We start from the raw sequence: 19,457 nt of genomic DNA, 5'->3' as shown, positions 1-19,457 counted from the left end.
TGAGCAGCAGTTGCCACAGTAACATCCTTACGATGGGCACCATCGTCACAGCTGGACCAGTAGTATGTGTAACCATCACTACTGATTTCATCATGCCCGGGTTGCCTCACTTCATAGAGTGCAGCTATGCTGACCCCCAATTGCCTCAACTCTCATGATGACAGAGGCAGTCTACCATCCTTTGAAAGGCTTAGAACACTCCAAGTCCCCACCCGCAGTGCCTTCCAAAGGTTAAGCACGCACTTGCAGCTTCAGGCTCACACGTCCTCTGCACCAACACGACGCGAATCAAAACGAGGATCTGCGGTATAGTGGTCTCACCCCATCAACCAGTCTCTGGGGTCCTGTAGGCTTTACCAGGCAATCATCATGGTGAGCACTAGCATGGCAGGTCCCAAAAAGCCCTTCCAGGCCAACAACTGAGGAAGGACCCCTCAGCAAAACTGGGTTAGGGTCAGGCAATAAACATTGACCCCTATCCCATTTCCCTTGCTACACACGAGGTTGTTTTTTACAGGGAGGGGACACAAAACTCCACCCAACCTCCCGGGCAAGGAGAGGACCCACGCCTAGCTTATGGAGAGGGGTGTGGAATCCCTAACTAGGGCTATCCAGGTTTTACCTCAGAGTTTTCTTTCTTCTAGGTGGATTGCCTACCAAAACTAATGAGCTCCACCTGTCGTAAAGACTTTGTAGTTAATTGTAGAGAAGTATATGTTAGACTTGTGGTCGAGCGGCTTTTATATCTTGTAGTAGTTTCCCCACCAGATGTCATGTAGTGACGGGAGAGGTAAAGAATAGTATGGGACTATCTTTATTTGTCTTGGAAATATTAAACAGGTATAATAGTATAAGTCCTGGGTAGCTACCTCCCTGTCTCGCTATCTCTCTCTCTCTCTCTGTTCTCAAGCTAATCTCCGTCTCGACCTCTCTATAGGGTCGCTTGTCTCCTTCTAAAACTCTCTTTCCTCACATCTCGTGTAGTAGGGTGTGTGTGTCACGTATCTTCCTCGTGGCAACAGAACTTTCTCACGAGAGGACTGCTGACAGCTAACTGAATCATCTTACTGGCGCTGTCGCCAGCTTTCCCCCGTGTAAGCGTTTAGCGCTGCTCGCTTCTCGCAAACACAACACCTTCTCATCATTTGACTTCCTGCTTCTATCTGTCTCTCTATCTATCTATTTATCTATCTATCTATTATGTAGTCCTATATTTGCTCGGCCGCGCGAAAATGACGTACCATCGACATTTAATAGTTATAATATATTAATACATACTACATACACATTATAATGAACTTATAAGCTAATTAAGTGAAATACATAATATTGTAAAGTAACATAATTGTATGAATATTGTATACATATATTATGCATAGTAAATAGTGATTATTCAGTAATATTACATTTTAAATAAGTTGAATACATATTGGAATAAATGCATTAAAGTAAATTATTTAACTGTAATACAGTATGTACTTGGGTTATTATAGTGAATTGCATACATGCAAGAATAAAAATAGTTTAAAATTAAGAATATTGTAAGAGTTACTAATATTTCATTTAAAGATAATGGTACTGGTCTGCCATATATGGGTCATTCTTCTTTGTGTTATTATTATTATTATTATTATTTTTTTTTTTTTTTTATATATATATAATTAATACTATATACAAAATATATACACTTCATTCAGGGTGGTTAACTGTGATGTTAACTCTCCCCACTAAACAATGACTCCAAATTAGCAATTCTTGCATGCATTCTGTGCATGGCCAACAGCAATACTGCAACAACAATGCAGATAATTATGAAGACAGAAGGTGCTTGGCTATACACATAATATGGGTTGAACATACTCAAACTCAAATCTTCCCAGGGCTTCATTGTTTCATTGATCAGCTGCATAGTTTCAAACTTAGGTGAAGTCAGCTTAATACTTGTGCTCATGTTTAAGTCCATATCAGGCAGTGGGTGGAAATGTTTGTGTGTATGATTGAGGATGGCGTAGTGATTGATGGTGGAAAAAGTAGACATGGATGGTGTAAATACCGCACAGTAGTCTGGTGCTATGTATAATCCTGAGGCTGATGTATGAGATGGTGGTATATCTGGACAGACTATGTAAACTGATGTGTTATGAGGGAAATAAAAAAACTGCGAGTGTCCAATGCGTTGATGGTGTACAAGTTTATCTGGAGCAAAGTGAAGTTGCAATGATGATGAATATTGTTATTGCTGATGATAGCCATTTCACAAGGGACCGTATCAGTAGGCTGAAACGTGAAAATGTACGCAGGACAAAGATGAACAGCATGTAAGGATGTGCGGCACTTTCGCTCAATCGTTGACTCACTTGCGAAAGTGACAGTGTCTCGTCTCTTGGAGACCATGATGAGTTCGGTGTCTGTGTTGATGTTGATGATGACTAAAGTGTTGTTGTTTCTATAGGGGAAGGGGTGTATTTGGTATACTGTGAACAGGTCTTCCGTGATGAATGGTACATGAACTATCACTGATGTTGGTGTTAGTGTTGCTTCCAAGTACGGGTAATATTGCATAAATTCCCTACTGCGGAACAATGGCTTCAATTTATGTTTATGTATGCCTTGACTAACTATCTGACGTAGCTCATGAACTGGGAGTAAGTCATTTGTGATCTTGCCATCACCAGCATTCGAAATTCCTTGCATAAGTGCCCTGAAATGATCTCTAGTGTTCTCTAATTGTAGTAGAATCGTGTCAATATGTTCTGTGATGATGGAGAAGTGCTGGAAAGGGTAACGTTACCCTCCAAGTTATTTATTTTATCTATACTCTCGAGAGCTACGTTTTCTGCTTGTTTCAGATTTTTCACAATTGTTTTCATTGCTGAGTTCTGTCCTGTGATGAATTTATCTTGGTATGTTAGTACCTGAGCTATCTTATTAAATTTTTTGTTTATTTCTTTAAGGTCATCCTCTGTAGCCAATCCAAAGATGTTCCCAAGAATTGCGCCGCCCAGATCGAACAAACCGCGCTTTTGGCGAGTACGTGTGATGTTGTTCCTGTCGCTCAGCACCTCTGTTCCAGAAGATGGGAGATCTTGGATCATGACGAGCATAGTTGACTTCGCCTGTTCTAGTTTCCATTTCGCTAACTTCACCATTTCATCCACCTCCTTGGTGATATGTGATTGTGAAACATAATTCCCTATCTTGAAGTCCAGAGTTCGCATCGGCGTCGCAAGTCTTTCTATATAAGTAGGTAAGTCATACAAGTAATCTAGACTTATTTCAGTACTCATGACATCCTTGACGATTGTAGTCGTGGCCGTTGGAGCTATGAGGCATCCTTGTCGTACTATATGCTTGGGGTCTAGGTGCGCATATACCCTTAGTATGTATAGGAGAATCCATAGCATAAGTCCCTTCATCGTAACCTACCGAAAAAAAAAAAATCTATTAATTTCCTATAAAGCTGTGGTTGATGATAGTGATGATGTGCGTTACGGTTGGCTGTTATTTCATTTATAGAAGGAGTTTAAATCGATATTTAATTCTCGTAAATGATGTACTGTAGATTTCATTGGAATAGTTGCACCTATGTTCGATTGTTTGGTATATGACCTTAATTTCTTTTTGTAATCATTGTTGTGTTCTTGCTTGGTTTCTTGAGGTACGTTCACCTGTTCGGTTGTATCCGAGGCTGAATAATTATGTGATAATTCCCTTGAAACTCGTTTTAAATGGTCAATATGAACTTGTTTTTCCTCGCCACTTGAAAGTGACTTAATTAAAACTTTGTTTGCCTTTATGTTAATTACTCTGTATGGGCCCTCAAATTTAGGGGATAATTTATTGTCTCTCGTATGAATGACTCCGTAAACAATGTCTCCTAAGCTGATAGGTGAATCTTTTGCCTTTTTGTTAAATGCCTCCGTCATTTCTTCCTTGGACATCGTTAATTGTTTTTGCACTCTTTTGTGTATGTCCTGGAATTCACGTAAACGGAGTTTAGAGTAATCATCGTAATTGTATATAGGCATGCCGTCACCTTCTAGGAGCTCATATGGTAATTTTTTATCCGTGCCATATATAATGAAATGTGGTGTGTCACCAATGGACTTATTTATAGACCCATTAATGGAGGCCTCTACTCTGGGAATCCAATCATCCCAGCTTGCATAATTTTCACTGAGAATGTGTCGTAGCACATCTAATACCTTTTATTTTGTCTCTCTACCAACCCATTCGATGCTGGGTGATAGGCCAAAACGTTAACCTTTTTAATGTTGTATTGTTTACATATTTCTTGTAAGATCTCAGAATTAAATTCTCCTCCATTATCACTTATTAATACCTTTGGGGTAGTAAAGCGACATATTACATTATCTGTTATTGCCTTTGCTACTGTCTCTGCTGTCTTATCTTTAATTGGAGCTAAAATGACATAACGGGAAAAATGATCCGTTGCTACGAATAAGTATAGGTTATTATTGTATGATAATGGCATCTTGAGTAAATCAACAGCGACAACGTCCCATGGCTGATGTGGTACTGGGTAATTACCCATCGGTGCAGGTGTGATTGGGTATCCTTTGTGTTTCGCACATGATTCGCATCTGTCTATATGATTGTGTATATCTCTTCGTAATGAAGGCCAGTAATATAATAGCTGGGCTTGGTTGAATGTCTTATCCTTTCCAGGGTGTCCTGCATGTGGGCTGTCGTGTATCATTCGTAATACTTGGGGTATCATGTCATTAGGTACTACCAACTGGTTAGTATTTCTTTGGCGTTTTGGTTGTTTAGAGTTAATTTTGTATAATGTATTATTGACCATTGTGAATTGTTCAAGTGGGACATGCAGTTTGGGTAATTGTATGTCATCTCCACTTTCTAACTTGTATATTACTTTTGACCATACTGGGTCAAGTCTTTGTGCCTTTGCGATATCCTCGTGGTTTGGGATATTTCCTTTGAGATCTAACGCCGCAACCTGAATTGTGTTCGGGTTCCTAGATAATGCGTCCGCTACTATATTCATTTTACCTTGTATATAATGTATTTGTACATTGTAGTTTTCAACTGTACATTTCCATCTTGCTCTCCTCCCAGAAAGGAGTTTTTCTTTAAACATACCCACCAGTGGTTTATGGTCGGTGAATAAGTGGATTTCGTAACCATATACCAAATCTCGAAACTTTTGTAATGCAAAAATCACTGCAAGTGCCTCTAAGTCTGTAGTGCTATAATTTTCTCCGCACCTCTTGTTTGTCTGCTGGCAAATGCAATTGGTTGATTCTTTCCACATTTATCTTCCTGCATCAGTACAGCCCCTAATCCTTTAACTGATGCGTCTGTACAAATAAGAAATGATTTCGTGTAATCTGGATATGCTAAACAAGGTGCATTCGTTAGTTTAATTTTTAGATTGTTAAATGCCCTTTTTTGTTCTTCTTCCCATTGGAATACAGCATCTTTTTTGAGTAGTTGGAATAGAGGAGAGAGGCTATATGAGAGAACTGTGGTACGAAGGACCTATAGTACCCAGCCAGACCTAAAAAATTGTCTAACTTCGTCAGTCGTAGTGGGTTCAGGAAAATCTCTCACTGCCTGTATTTTGTCATCAGTGGTGTGAATACCATCAGAGCTTAATTTGTGGCCTAAGAAATTTATTTCCTTAAAGCAAAATTTGCATTTAGAAAGTTTAATTTTTAATCCAGCATCACTAAGCTTTTGTAAGAGTAAGTCTAATTTCCTGAGATGATCCTTAATATTCTTCGTTGCGATAATAATATCGTCAAGATAAACAAATATTCCTTGTCCTAAAATTCCGGACAATACGTAATTCATAAGACGCTGGAACGTACCAGGGGCTGTCCTCAGTCCCATTGGCATTCTTGTATATTGATAATGGCCTCTGTTTGTTGAAAAGGCAGTGTATTTACGTGACTCCTGAGATACCGGAATCTGATAGTATCCGTTTAGGAGATCGATGGTCGAGAATATATTATTCTCAGGACCAATATTCTGTAGAACATCACTTAGCAATGGCATGGGAAATCTGTCTGGGATGGTGTGATTATTTAGTTTACGGTAATCTACTACCGCACGCATTTCTCCATTTCTCTTGGGCACAAAGAAAAGGGAGCGTTCCACGGAGAAACTGAAGGCTCAATAATTCCAAGCTTTAACATTTCATCGACATACTGATTTGCAAGTGTACGTTGGGAGTGTGGTATGCGATAAGCTGGTACGAAAATTGGTGGTGTTTCTGGGTGCACATTAATCATGTGATTAATCAAGTTAGTACACCCTAATCGTTCTCCGGGCAAGGCTACGGTGTCCCTGTGTGTTTCCAGCAGGGTTAACAAATCATTTTCTTCGTCAAATTCACCTGAGTGAATTCAATTCTTTTTATTCTTTCTCTATCCGTAGATTTTATCTCACTTGTTACTCCACCAATATTTATTTCCTTCACAGGGGCTAAACATTTTTCAATATTAACTATGCAAGTTCCCTTCTTCAACTGAACTTCCCCATTCATGTGATTAATAATGAATATCTGAGTTAGCCCTTCGTCGTTCGTATGACATAATGCGTTTTCTACTGACAATCCTTTTACTTTACATAATTCTTCTAAGACAAGAACAGTACTATTCCGTAATTTGCTCTTTATGGTAACCTTCATGTATGAATTAGGTGGTATAACCAAATCATTAGTGAGATGGGCTGGAAAAATTGATAAATCAGTACTGTTATCTGAGTCACTAATTCTGGAGGATGGGGTTGCTGGTGTAAGTGGATCTATACACTCATCTGTTTGTGTATGTTTGTTTAAGCCTTTAATATTACCAATTCTTTTTGGCTCTCTTCTACTAATCGGTGAGGGCTCTGAAGTTATTTCCTCTATAAATTCATTATCAAAGTCTATTCCATTCATTTGTGGGAGTATAGTTATGTTCTCAGTTCTCATGGATCTTAAGCCCAGTAACATATGAGCTTTAATTGCTAAGTTTTCAACGATATAGAACAATGCAGAGAATGGTCTTGTAGTTTCTGTGAAACTGAGATTTAATCTTATCATACCTTTTACTGTAATCTCTTGACCATCTACTGTGTTTAATTCTAAATCAGCTTCATCCAGAAAAGTTACTTTCTTTTTATTTTTAAGAATTCTATTTAGTTCTTCATGTGTTATTAAGTTCACTGGAGAGCCTGTATCTAAAAATAAGGAAACGTTTTGATCCTCACATACAGCTGGTATCAAGATACACTCATTTCCCAACATGCCTCCTATGTGAAGTTTAACCTTGTTCTTTTTTATGTTTGTTCGTTTTTGTCATGACTTGGTCTTCCCCCGATTTGAACATAGACACAATTTTTTCTACTGTTTTGCAATCACTAGTCCAGTGCCCTTGGTATCTATGATGCCTACAGTAAGGACCAAACCCTTGTGTCTTTTGATTATCCTCTTTTGCCTTGATAAAGCATTCATACCTTGTGTGTCCTGGTTTTGCACAGTAATGACACAGAATGGACCTATCCCTTGACTGTGACCTACGAGGTGATTTCCCATAAAAAGTGTTGTTTATAGCGCGAGACCTACTCGGGCTGCGCGAAAACTTATGAAACTGCCTGTAGGAAGGCGTGTGGGAACGAGGTCTAGGCGTCTTTGTCTGTTTGGACTGCCTCATTTCAGGTCGCGATCGATTTTGTTCTCTGCTTGGGGTCGGTGTTGATGTTTTCACAGCTGATACTGTCTCAGGTACCCCGATTCTACCAGAATGTGCATGTGTGTCGACCACACCTGCTTTACTGCACTGCATCTCTACCTCGTTCACTAAGTCTAGTAAGCACATTCCAGGGATGTACGCGATTGTTTTGGCGATCTTAAGGGTTCTATCAGGTAATTTACACAAGGCAGCTACATAACCAATGATGTCCACGACGAGGTCTGGGGACATCTTTCCATCATCTGTTATCCACTTAGAATTCTCCAGAGTAGCTAATAGGGTTCTCTTGATTGTGGAGACATCAGCAGTTATTTCACTGAGCACATGGTTTGTAGTGTGCTCCCTTACAAGATCTACAATTTTATGTAATTCTGGAATTATACCTGGCAAGAAGTTCATACCTCCAGAAAATTTCTTCAGAAATTCAGTTTTAAATTCATCATATGTCCTAGCACGATGTAGCTTATCGGAGCGCAATAAATTGCTTGCTGGACATCTTTCCTGGCTTATGCAAGATGAAAAAATAGCAATTTTCTCTTGTTCATCTAGTATATGGCGCTTGATGAACATTTGTTCGCACTGACTGATTAATGAAATGACATCAATGCGATCCTTGTCTGTGCCAGAGAATTTTGGGGCAGTCTTATCCTCGTGATACACAAAAACGTGAGGTGTGGTTTTTAGATCGGCAGTATTTGTTTCTTGATTCATCTTTAATGATTGCCCTGTTAATTCAACTTGTACGAGTTTATCGTTATGTGAGGGAATGGTAGAATATGTATGACCGGACCGGTGAACCCTGTTAAGTATATTGGCATACGTATTTAAGGCAGCTGCGAAGTCGATACTCTCAACATCTGAAGGGGTTTCCCACTCATCATCCGAAACTCCCGTATTTGTTTCCTTATCTATAACGTGTGGTGTGGGTTGTACAATGGGTGGGCTGTCTCTTAATTGTGAGTCTGATGTTGTGGCAATTTGTGTGTCATCTGGTATTAACGTGGGTGGTTGCGAAAATATTCCTGTCATTAAGATATGATGTTATGAAATACGCCTCTTGTTTATTTATGTCCTAGCAAACTAGATGATTAAATAAGTTGAATATAGCTAATTTTAGCACTGAGAAGAAATGAGCAAGTATAATTTTACCCACTTGATACAAATCGTAGAGGTGTGTCGATACAAAAGTCGATCTCGGAAGAAAATACAGGTTTGATTGAAGATCTCTTGATAATTCTAGTGGTGTGTTGATGGACGATATTACTCAGGAAACTCCATGGCCTGGTATTTGTAGTGGTTAACGGCTGTCCCAGGCAAACCTCAACATAGAACGTCGAATTTCCAACTTAACTGTGAAAATAAGTGAATATGAGTAGGAGCTATGTGAATAATGAGTAATGAGTAGTGGGTGAGAAGTGCCTGGTGTCCGTCACACGTTGCTTGGCATGGCAGACTCGCGTTGTGATGTCATCTCAGCACATGGTGACGTCGGCTTCCCACACTGGTAGCTGTGGTGAGTGAATGAGTAGCGATGAGTAACTTGAGTGAAGACGAGTGAGTAAGATGAGTTGTAAATCGTGTCTCACTCTTCGTTTGTTTGTTCCCTTTATTCTATGTGGAAGTTTTCTCTGTCCTTTTCTCTAGTGATTTATTCGTAGAGTTGTTAATTGTAGTTGATTGTAGATGGCTGTAGTTGATTGTAGATGGCTGTAGACTTTGTAGAACTGAAGCTAACCTTGTAGTCTCGGTTGCTTTTGTAGAAATTTGCTTTTAATTCGGAGACGATGTCCGCAGATTTGCTGGTTTGTCGTTAAGCTACTTGCAAGGCGTCGAGTGATCTCTTGACCTCTGCATCAGCGTAATGATCTGGGAGACGGAGGGGGCAGGAGCTGATATTGTTGGTTGTTGTCAATCTTGATATTTTGTAGGAATTTAATGTTGATTCGTAGACGAGGTTCGTATACGTTCGCTGCTACCAAATGTCGTAAAGACTTTGTAGTTAATTGTAGAGAAGTATATGTTAGACTTGTGGTCGAGCGGCTTTTATATCTTGTAGTAGTTTCCCCACCAGATGTCATGTAGTGACGGGAGAGGTAAAGAATAGTATGGGACTATCTTTATTTGTCTTGGAAATATTAAACAGGTATAATAGTATAAGTCCTGGGTAGCTACCTCCCTGTCTCGCTATCTCTCTCTCTCTCTCTGTTCTCAAGCTAATCTCCGTCTCGACCTCTCTATAGGGTCGCTTGTCTCCTTCTAAAACTCTCTTTCCTCACATCTCGTGTAGTAGGGTGTGTGTGTCACGTATCTTCCTCGTGGCAACAGAACTTTCTCACGAGAGGACTGCTGACAGCTAACTGAATCATCTTACTGGCCGCTGTCGTCAGCTTTCCCCCGTGTAAGCGTTTAGCGCTGCTCGCTTCTCGCAAACACAACACCTTCTCATCATTTGACTTCCTGCTTCTATCTGTCTCTCTATCTATCTATTTATCTATCTATCTATTATGTAGTCCTATACACCAACCCTACAAGATGGCCATTAGCATCAATTGCTCATCTGTCCTTTGACAGGTCTTGTTTTTCACCCTGCATGGTTTCTACTCACCATACTCGCTGGCATAGACCAGTGAGGGTGGCGGTTTAGTCCCCAACAATCCGACCATAAAACAGGTAATACTGGATTATCTGGTGTCAGTAGCAATATATATATATATATATATATATATATATATATATATATATATATATATATATCTATATATATATATATATATATATATATATATATATATATATATATATATATATATTAAGTGTCCAACTCTGGGCAAAGGCTTCAGGGCCCATTTCTCGGGGGCAGTGACCTATCCCAAGGCCCAGTAGTCCTCCTACACCTTCTCACACACACACACACACACACACACACACACACACACATATATATATATATATATATATATATATATATATATATATATATATATATACCTAGGCTGCTTCCCCCAAGGAAAGGGAGGTAGCCGAGACAGGACGACACACTCCCCATTTACTCATCCATTCAAACACATTCATTCGCATCTTAGCCCCAAAGGGGAGAACGGACAGATCCTCACCGCACCACACCGCACAAGGGTCAACTGCGCAATGCAATCAGTGACATCCGCAGCAGGGCCCAACAGCAGAACTGGTTTACCCCTGCCACATCATAACAGACCCATCCCCTTACCCGCACCTGACCTGACTAGCTGATCAGACCAAAATGCGGGAGAATATCCCCTCAGGGCTGCGTCATCACTTATTCATTCACAATTTCTCTCCATTTATTTCTGTCACGCACAGCCACTCTTCCTTGCTCAACAGACATCCCTCTCGCATCCAGCGCTCTCTTTACACTGTCCATCCATCCTATTCGTGGTTTTCCTCTCAGCCTTACACCTCTCACATCAGATCTAGTCTCTTTTTCACCAATCGCTCATTATCCATTCTCTCCATATGCCCAAACCATCGCAACACCCTCTGCTCAACGCTACCAGCCATCTCCCGAACAACTCCAGTTCTCCTTCGCACTTCATCATTTTGCACCCGATCCATACGCGTCACTCCACACATACTCCTTAGACACCTCATCTCCATTACATTCAAACTTTTCCTCTCTGCTACACCCATATTCCATGTTTCAGCCCCATATAATGCAGTCGGTACCACAACACCCTCATACAGCCTTCTCTTTACATCCATTCTAAGTGAACGACATTTAAACACTTTTTTCATTCCTCCCAGCACTTTTCCTAGTTCATTTATTCTAAACTTCACTTCTGCATCTATTCTTCCATCCACAGCAACATGTGACCCTAAATATTTAAAACAATCTACCTCCTCAAGCAACTCACCATTCAAAACTATATTCATCCCCCTACCATCTATCAACCTCGTACACTTCATCACTTTACTCTTATTCTCATTTACTTTCAATTTCCTCCTTTCACACACCCTTCCAAACTCCTCTACCAACTGTCTCAATTTCTCCTCTGAATCAGTCACCAGTGCAGTATCATCTGCAAACAGCAGCTGCTTCAGATTCCACTCTCCACCATCAACATTCACTAGACTCGGACCTCCACCTAAAACTCTTGCATTCACGTCCCTTACAACACCATCCATGTAAATATTAAACAACCAAGGCGACATCACACAACCCTGTCGCAGCCCCACTCTCACGGGAAACCAATCACTCACAGCATTTCCCACTCTTACACACGCTCTACTATTTACATAAAAACTTTTCACCCCTTTTAGTAACCTACCATCAAGTCCATACAATCTTAAAACAGTCCACAAAGCCTCCCTATCAATTCTATCATACGCTTTCTCTAAATCCATAAATGCCCAAAACACAGCCTTGCCTTTCGCTAAATACTTTACACACACTTGTCTCACAGCAAACACCTGATCAACGCATCCCCTCCCTCTCCTAAAGCCACACTGCTCATCACCAATCACTCCCTCTGTACCCTCTCTAACTCTCATAATTAACACTCTACCATACACCTTACCTACAACACTCAATAGACTTATGCCCCTAAAGCTAGTACATTCATACTTATCACCCTTGCCTTTATACAACGGGACCACACAAGCACTTGCCCAGTCAATTGGCACCATACCTTTCTCAAAGCACACATTCAACAGTCTTACTAACCAGTCAACAATAGTCACTCCACCACCTTTCAGGCATTCCACAGCACACCCATCCATACCTGCAGCTTTCCTTGTTTTCATCTCCTTTACTGCCTTCTCCACTTCCTCCTTCGTGATCAAAGAATCATTCAACTCTCCCAACACATTTATTCCTCGCACTCTTCCATTCGCCACAATCTCAGCCACCCTATCCTCCTCTATATTTAACAGTCTTTCAAAATACTCTGCCCATCTCTTCCTTACTGCATCCATTTCAATTAACATCCTTCCATCCTCTGCTTTTACTCGTTCTTCCTTCCCAGACTCTCCCTTTCGCACCCTTTTCACCTCCTTCCAAAACATTTTCTTATTCTGTTGAAAATTCTCTGTCAGCCGCCTACCCCACCTCTCATCTGCTGCCACTTTAGCATTACGCACAGCCCTTCTCGCTCTATTCCTCTTTTCCTTATACCTTTCATATGACATCTCATCCTTCCTCTGCAGCCACACTTCATATGCACGTCTCTTCTCAGCCACAGCCATATATATATATATATATATATATATATATATATATATATATATATATATATATATATATATATATATATATATAGTGTGTGTGTGTGTGTGTGTGTGTGTGTGTGTGTGTAATATTAATCTTTGTACTGAGTATGACTGTAGCACCAGTTGAACAGGGGGGTACTCCCAAGATGGATGGAAAGCTGATGACAGGGGGAGCAAGGGCTCCTGTTTCATCTTCCCTCGGGACTAGTTTCGAACCATCCCTCTTTCCTGATTTTTTTTTTACTGTTTCAGTAACACAGAGAGTGAGCCAGCATACTCCCATATACAATTTCCTCTGTCAACACCAAACTACATGAACGTTACACACCATACTTTCAATTCCAAAATTAACAAAAATGGCATCACAACAACAACCAGCCTCGAAGTTGCTGGGATGGGAGGTGGAAGGGACCATAATAGCCCCCACTATCCGCCCCTCTCTCGGTCCTCTATACAACAAGATATCTTCCTCACCGAGACATGGTTGTCTTAGGGAACTGATAACAAACCTTTCTCTGTATCCTCCTACTTTTTCCATACTGGCTTCAAATGCAACCATATCTCGCTCTCGTGTTCCTGAATTTTAATCTGAATTCTCTACTCTCCGGTTTTGGTTGTCCTGTCATTCTTTGATTAATATGTCTGTTTTGTGTGCTTAGCTCCTTATTCTACTGGCTATAAAAAATTCTTTGATTCTCTTATATCTAAAATGAGTTACACCCTATCATTTTCTCTGTTTTCTGATATCTCCATTCTAGGTGGTTTCATAGTTCATCACTACCTTTGGCTATTCTCTCTTTCCAATGATCCACTTGGTGAACAAGGCTACATCTTCTCTTTATTGATGCAGTGCAGCTTGTACAACACCCTACCTGTATCCCTGACTGCCTTGGAGAGGGTTCCAACATACTTGACCTTTTCCTTACAACTAATCCTTCCATCAACACTGTTAATCTTTTCTCTCTGTCAGGCACCTCTGATAACAATCTTATCACCTTAATCTGTTCTGCTGCTCCAGCAAGGCCTGTGGACCCTCCTTAGAAGCAACGGCTGTGGCACTTTGGAGCTGCTGGTTGGGAGGCTTTCAGGCAGTACTTCTTTGATTTTCCCTGGAACAATTATTCCTTCCACGACAGAGAGCCATTTGAGTGTGCCCCTCTCACTGTGGACGTGATTCTCTTGGACATGGAAGCATACATTTCTTCCTCTTATCCTGCAACCAATGCAAAAAAAAAAAAAAAAAATGGTTTATTCACTCTTGTTTTAATGCTGTCCACAACAAGGGGAAGGGTTACAAAACGTACCGGAGTCAACCCACCCCTGAATCTCATCTCTTCTAAGTCTACCGGGAATAGTTATAAATCTATTCTTGGCTGTTCTAGGAAACATTACAGTACTACTAAATGCCCTGTACTCTCTGGCTAAAATTCTTCCCACTCCTTCTGGCACCAAGCCAAAAACCTTTACTTCAACTGTACTTCATCATCCTTCTCTCTTTTTTTCCACTCTGATGGCTCTGTAGCTGTTTCTTCTACTGATAAAGCAGTACTCTTTCCTCAGACTGTCTCCTCCAATTCCACGTTAAGATGATTCTGGTGCTGTTCCACAATCCCTTCCCACCTCTGACTTCCTCATGGATGACATTAGAATTTCTTCAAATGATATGTTTTATGTCATCATTGGCTTCAGTGCTAACAAGGCATGTGGGCCTGAAGGGATCTCTTGTGTTGTCTTCCAGAGTTTCTTCTGTGCTTATACCCTGCCTAGGTAAACACTTTCACCTTTGTTAACTTGTACCTCTCCAACTTGCTGGGAGTTTGCACTCATTCAGCCTGTCCCAAAGAATGGTGATCATTCCCGGCCCTCTAACTACTGCCCAATTACTTTAACATTCTGTATTTCTAAAAGTTTAGAATGAATACTAAAAAAGTAAATAAAGCTCCTTTCTTATCAGAACCTTGTTTCTGATCGTCAGTATGGGTTTCGTCAGGAATGCTCCAGAGGTAATCTTCTCACCTTCTTTTCAGACTCATGGTCACCTTCGTTTTGGGAATTTGGTGAAGGCTTTGCCATTCACTTAGCATCTCAAAAGTTTTCGATCGAGTCTAGCATAAATCTTTACTTTCCAAACGGCCCTCTTATGGTTCTAACCTTCTATCCGTGCCTCCGTGCCTTCATCTCTAACTTCCTTCCAGGCTGTTTGTAGATGTTAACCATGTTTCTCCTAGAACTACCAATAGTGGTTTTCTTCAGTCCTCTCTCTTATCACCAACTCTCTTCCTTCTATTCATCAGTGCCCTGCTGAGCTGTACGTCTGGCCCTATTTTTTTTTTTTTTAATGTGTCCTACTGTGGGCAAAGCTTCAAGGCCTATTTCTCGAGGGCAGTGACCTATCCCAAGGCCCAGTAGTCCTTCTGCACCTCCACATGTCACCACTTCAGCGCTAACACCCACCATCTATACTGAATACATGCTAGGGCTGTCTCATACAGGATTGGCGTACTGGTATTAACGGGGGTATTTTTACGACATGTCGGCAGGTCATCTGGTAGATCTGGAAAGTCTACTTTTTAGGAAATTCGAATCCTTAAACTGTTCCCTGCCCCAGCCGGGATTCGATCCTGGGTCCATTAGGACTGCAAGCCGCCTCTCTACCGATTCAGCCACCGTCTGCTGATGATTTCACCCCTCTTCATGCCATCCACTCCTAAGCATCCATCTCAGCAGTTGCTTCAACGAACAAGGGACGAGGCTGTGGTACACTGAATATCTGATTTGGCTCATATCTCTAATTGATGTGAAGGTAATCTTGTTTTTAACCCGTGGCGTCCCGTCGACGTTCTTTAACGTCCACACGTTTTGTCACTGCCAATCCCGTCGATGTACATAAACTCGAATCAATTGCAAGGTCCCTAATTTGCACTATTTTCAATTTTCACGAGTGATTTTTGGTACGTATACACGTGACACATTCCTCTACAAGATCCCAGGCAGGGACAGTGCCTTACCCAGCATGATCTCCTCCCCCCCCCTGCATGCCATTGTCTCAGCAATTCACCTGTTATCAGTGACCTGGCCAGTAAAGCCATGTCATGCCACGGTACGAAATTCAGGGCCAGAGTGATTCCCCAATCGATGACAATGTGGAGGACAAACATTAGAGGAAGAAACAGTCAGAAATGATGATCATGTAATGTGGCAAAAAAATGTCAGGTATGGTGATGAGTTAGTGAGTGAAACAATGCTTATAATGCCTATATTGCTGCTTGAAAACCAATATACTCTCTTACTACATATAAATTCGTACCAAGTAAATAAATAAATACCGTTTATGAGTGGTGTGAAAGAGTTACCCTCCCATAGAACTCGTTTTCTTTGGTGCCAGCCAGTTAGAAAACCCAGTAAGGTAAGGAGGTACTCCTACCTGGATCGAGTATTTTAAACCTCAGGTGAGCGATTTCTCTATGAATTTTCGATGTTTCTCACCAAAAGCGAAGGTTTGAGCAAAAAAAAAAAAAAAATTCCAAAAATGGTCAGGATTGGGGAGAGTCAGTGGTGGAAAAGTGGTCGAGATGGGGCGAATTAATGCATCAAAAACTTTGTTCTTACATCTTTCAGCCTGTCAAAGTCTAACACATGAGTATCCTCAAATTTTTATCAATATCCAATTCAACCCTGCGTCATCTTTGTAAATACATGGGGTTTCATTCACTCGGGATTTATCTTGAAAGCATCATATTGCCTTTCGTTTAAAACTTGCTTCCAAGAGATGAGGTGTTCTAATCCGACTTCCTGCCTTTTCTACACCTGTACAGTTGTTGATTCTACTCAGGGGTTTTATTTACCCCTGTGGAGAGTACAACTTTCAAGTGTGGGGAGGCTTTATACATACAGCTCTTCGCAACAAGATGGATTCAAAGTTTTTTTTGCCTACTTAACTCTCCTTACTGACACCCTTCAAGTTCTGTCTCTTCACTGCTCTGTTGCAACATTTATTTCTTTTCAGTTCCTACTTCACTGGTCACTTCCTCTGTGAGCTGTCTGCTTGCATCTCTCCATCACTATGGCTGGTGCGTAGCACCCATGAAGCAGCAAACTCTTGTCCCTTTTCTGTCAAGCTCTCTAGTACAAGAGTTGACCATTATCCCCAGTCCTTCAAGCATGCACCAGACTGGAACTGTTTTCCTCTGTTTATATTTTCTACTGCCTATGATTTCTAGTCCTTCAAACACTGTGTGTCCAGGCATCTTGGAATGAACCGAACTTGAATTTGGCTTTCTATTATATTGTTTTCATTTTTTCTTGGAGGGAACTATGTCACGGGCTTCAAGCATTTGCTTCTTTCTTCCTTAAATAAAAAATAAATGTGTTTGTTATCTGTTCATACATTATTTCACCATACATTGTGGCAGCCCTATCTGCTGCCTCCAGTTATTTACAAATTTTACTAAGCTCAGTATTTCAGATCAACCCTCCCTCACATTCCAATGGCAGGGAGACCATCATAGACCTTCACCAGGCAAGATGTGCCACTACGTCATCCTAGCCGAGTCCTGTATTCGTCAAGCGTTGTACTGTATATTATTCAAGAACATATGATACAAAGCCTCACTGCAGTTTGGTTGTAACCACAAAACGGACTGAATCTGCAAAACTTAATATTTTGCAATATTCATCTGCTGCATAACAGTACTACTACTACTGCTACTACTACTACTACTACTACTACTAATAATAATAATAATAATAATAATAAAATAACAAGTATATTAATAATAATAATAATAATAGTATAAATATTTAAAGTAGTAGTAGTAGTAGTAGTAGTAGTTATAGTAATAATAGTGGAAGTAGCAGCAGCAGCAGCAGCAGCTCCTTCATTCTTGGATACTTATATCCTTCTGTGCAAGGTTACCCATACTCTTCTAAAAACGGCAGAAACAAAACTAGAGGGGGTTGCATTAGAGTACTGTGATGCCATGCCTGACATGTGACCTTGATCCATTACCGTAGTCTGATCTTTGACCAACTTGCACCAAAACCGAATTACTTCTTCCCATTCCCATACACCCTATGCATACATGTGATAGCACCATACCCTGATCCTTAACCGTTACCCATGACCTTTGTCTTTCATGCAGCCTACCTCCAAACCAAATCACTTTCATCCAGACCCACGCATAATGTATGTGCCACTTTTGATGCAAATAGGTTCAGACATTCATGAGATATTTTAGTAAAGTTGATACATATACACATAATTATATCTTATGGAATCCGAAATGGTTGCATTAAGTATGCCTTGGTCGTGGGTAATAAATACCAGTACTCACATCCAAAGTGACGCCAATCCTTCTAAAGTAGTGATAAGGAGGCTTATCCCTTGGCACATAGCGATAGAACTCTTCATCATCTTTGAACCACTTCACGGAGTAGATTGTCGATGATTCGGGTTCGTAGTCGCAACGTAGCTCGGCCGTCTCTCCTCGTAGCTTGTAGGGTGGTATGACGGATTCTCTTAGACGCAGGCCCTCGATCAGCGCTGTGGGAGAAGAGTAGAAGGTTTGTAGAGAAGACAATTAATAACAATAATAATAATAATAATAATAATAATAGTTTCTATTATTATTATACAATACTATTAATAATTTCATTATTACTACAAGAGAGAGAGAGAGAGAGAGAGAGAGAGAGAGAGAGAGAGAGAGAGAGAGAGAGAGAGGCATCTGGGGTTTAAAATAAATTCAGATTTCAACAATCATAAGTGTAATTTGGAATCAGGTATAAGTGATATATAACTGGTATAAATGGTTGGTACGGTTTTGCAGACGTTGCACAAGTGTCCTTGTTTACTTTATTTTTCCTGGTTTTAAAAGATTGTTAAAGCTCCATCAGAAAGTTCACATCAAATTCTTCGAGATTTCCTCTACACATGAATATTTAAACGTTGCTATATAAAATTAGTGTTAGTATACTGTACATACAAAATACAGTGACAGAGGTTGTAAAATACTTACGTAGAATAATGACATGCATTGATGATGATGGTAATTATGTCATCAGTTTGAGTTACGTTTGTTCTGGATAACAGACGTCTCTGTGCATTGGGGCAGCACAGATCTGGAAGCATATTTTGGTGCTAATTTCAGGCTTGAAATGCACACATTACAAATTGAGTAAGTCCTACAGATTAGACTGATGGACAGATACTGACTGTAACTCATGAATGAACCCAGATTGGGCTGGAATGGTTCGGATAAATCCCTCCTTAGTTATGAATCATATGATTATGATAGTCATATAAAAACCTGTATGTCTCTCGATCTACTTCTTAATCATCATCAGCCATTTGAGTATCCACTGCAGGTCTGGCCTATCCCGACCGATGTCGGGACGATACAGCCAATGTATCTCTACCAAGTGGCATAGGCTGTCTGGTAGAGATTGTATGTAGGGTGAGTAGTGCTTGTAAGTGTATCTATGGTGTTGGAG

The 19,457-nt window shown here is 40.5% G+C and overlaps 1 protein-coding gene across 1 annotated transcript in view; it reads right to left on the bottom strand.

The window, feature by feature from the left end:
* The window catches only part of LOC145392343 (uncharacterized), a 252,843-nt gene that overhangs the window by 212,762 nt on the left and 20,624 nt on the right, over positions 1–19,457 (bottom strand). Inside the window, exon 2 of the mRNA XM_080266745.1 lies at positions 18,299–18,507. Coding sequence (XP_080122871.1) covers positions 18,299–18,507 — 209 coding nt within the window. The remainder of the gene's footprint in view (positions 1–18,298; positions 18,508–19,457) is intronic.

Source organism: Coenobita brevimanus, chromosome 22 (genome assembly GCF_032717465.1).
Source record: "Coenobita brevimanus isolate Jiangsu-jjx chromosome 22, ASM3271746v2, whole genome shotgun sequence".
NCBI lineage: Eukaryota > Metazoa > Arthropoda > Malacostraca > Decapoda > Coenobitidae > Coenobita > Coenobita brevimanus.
This window is presented reverse-complemented; position numbering and strand designations above follow the sequence as displayed.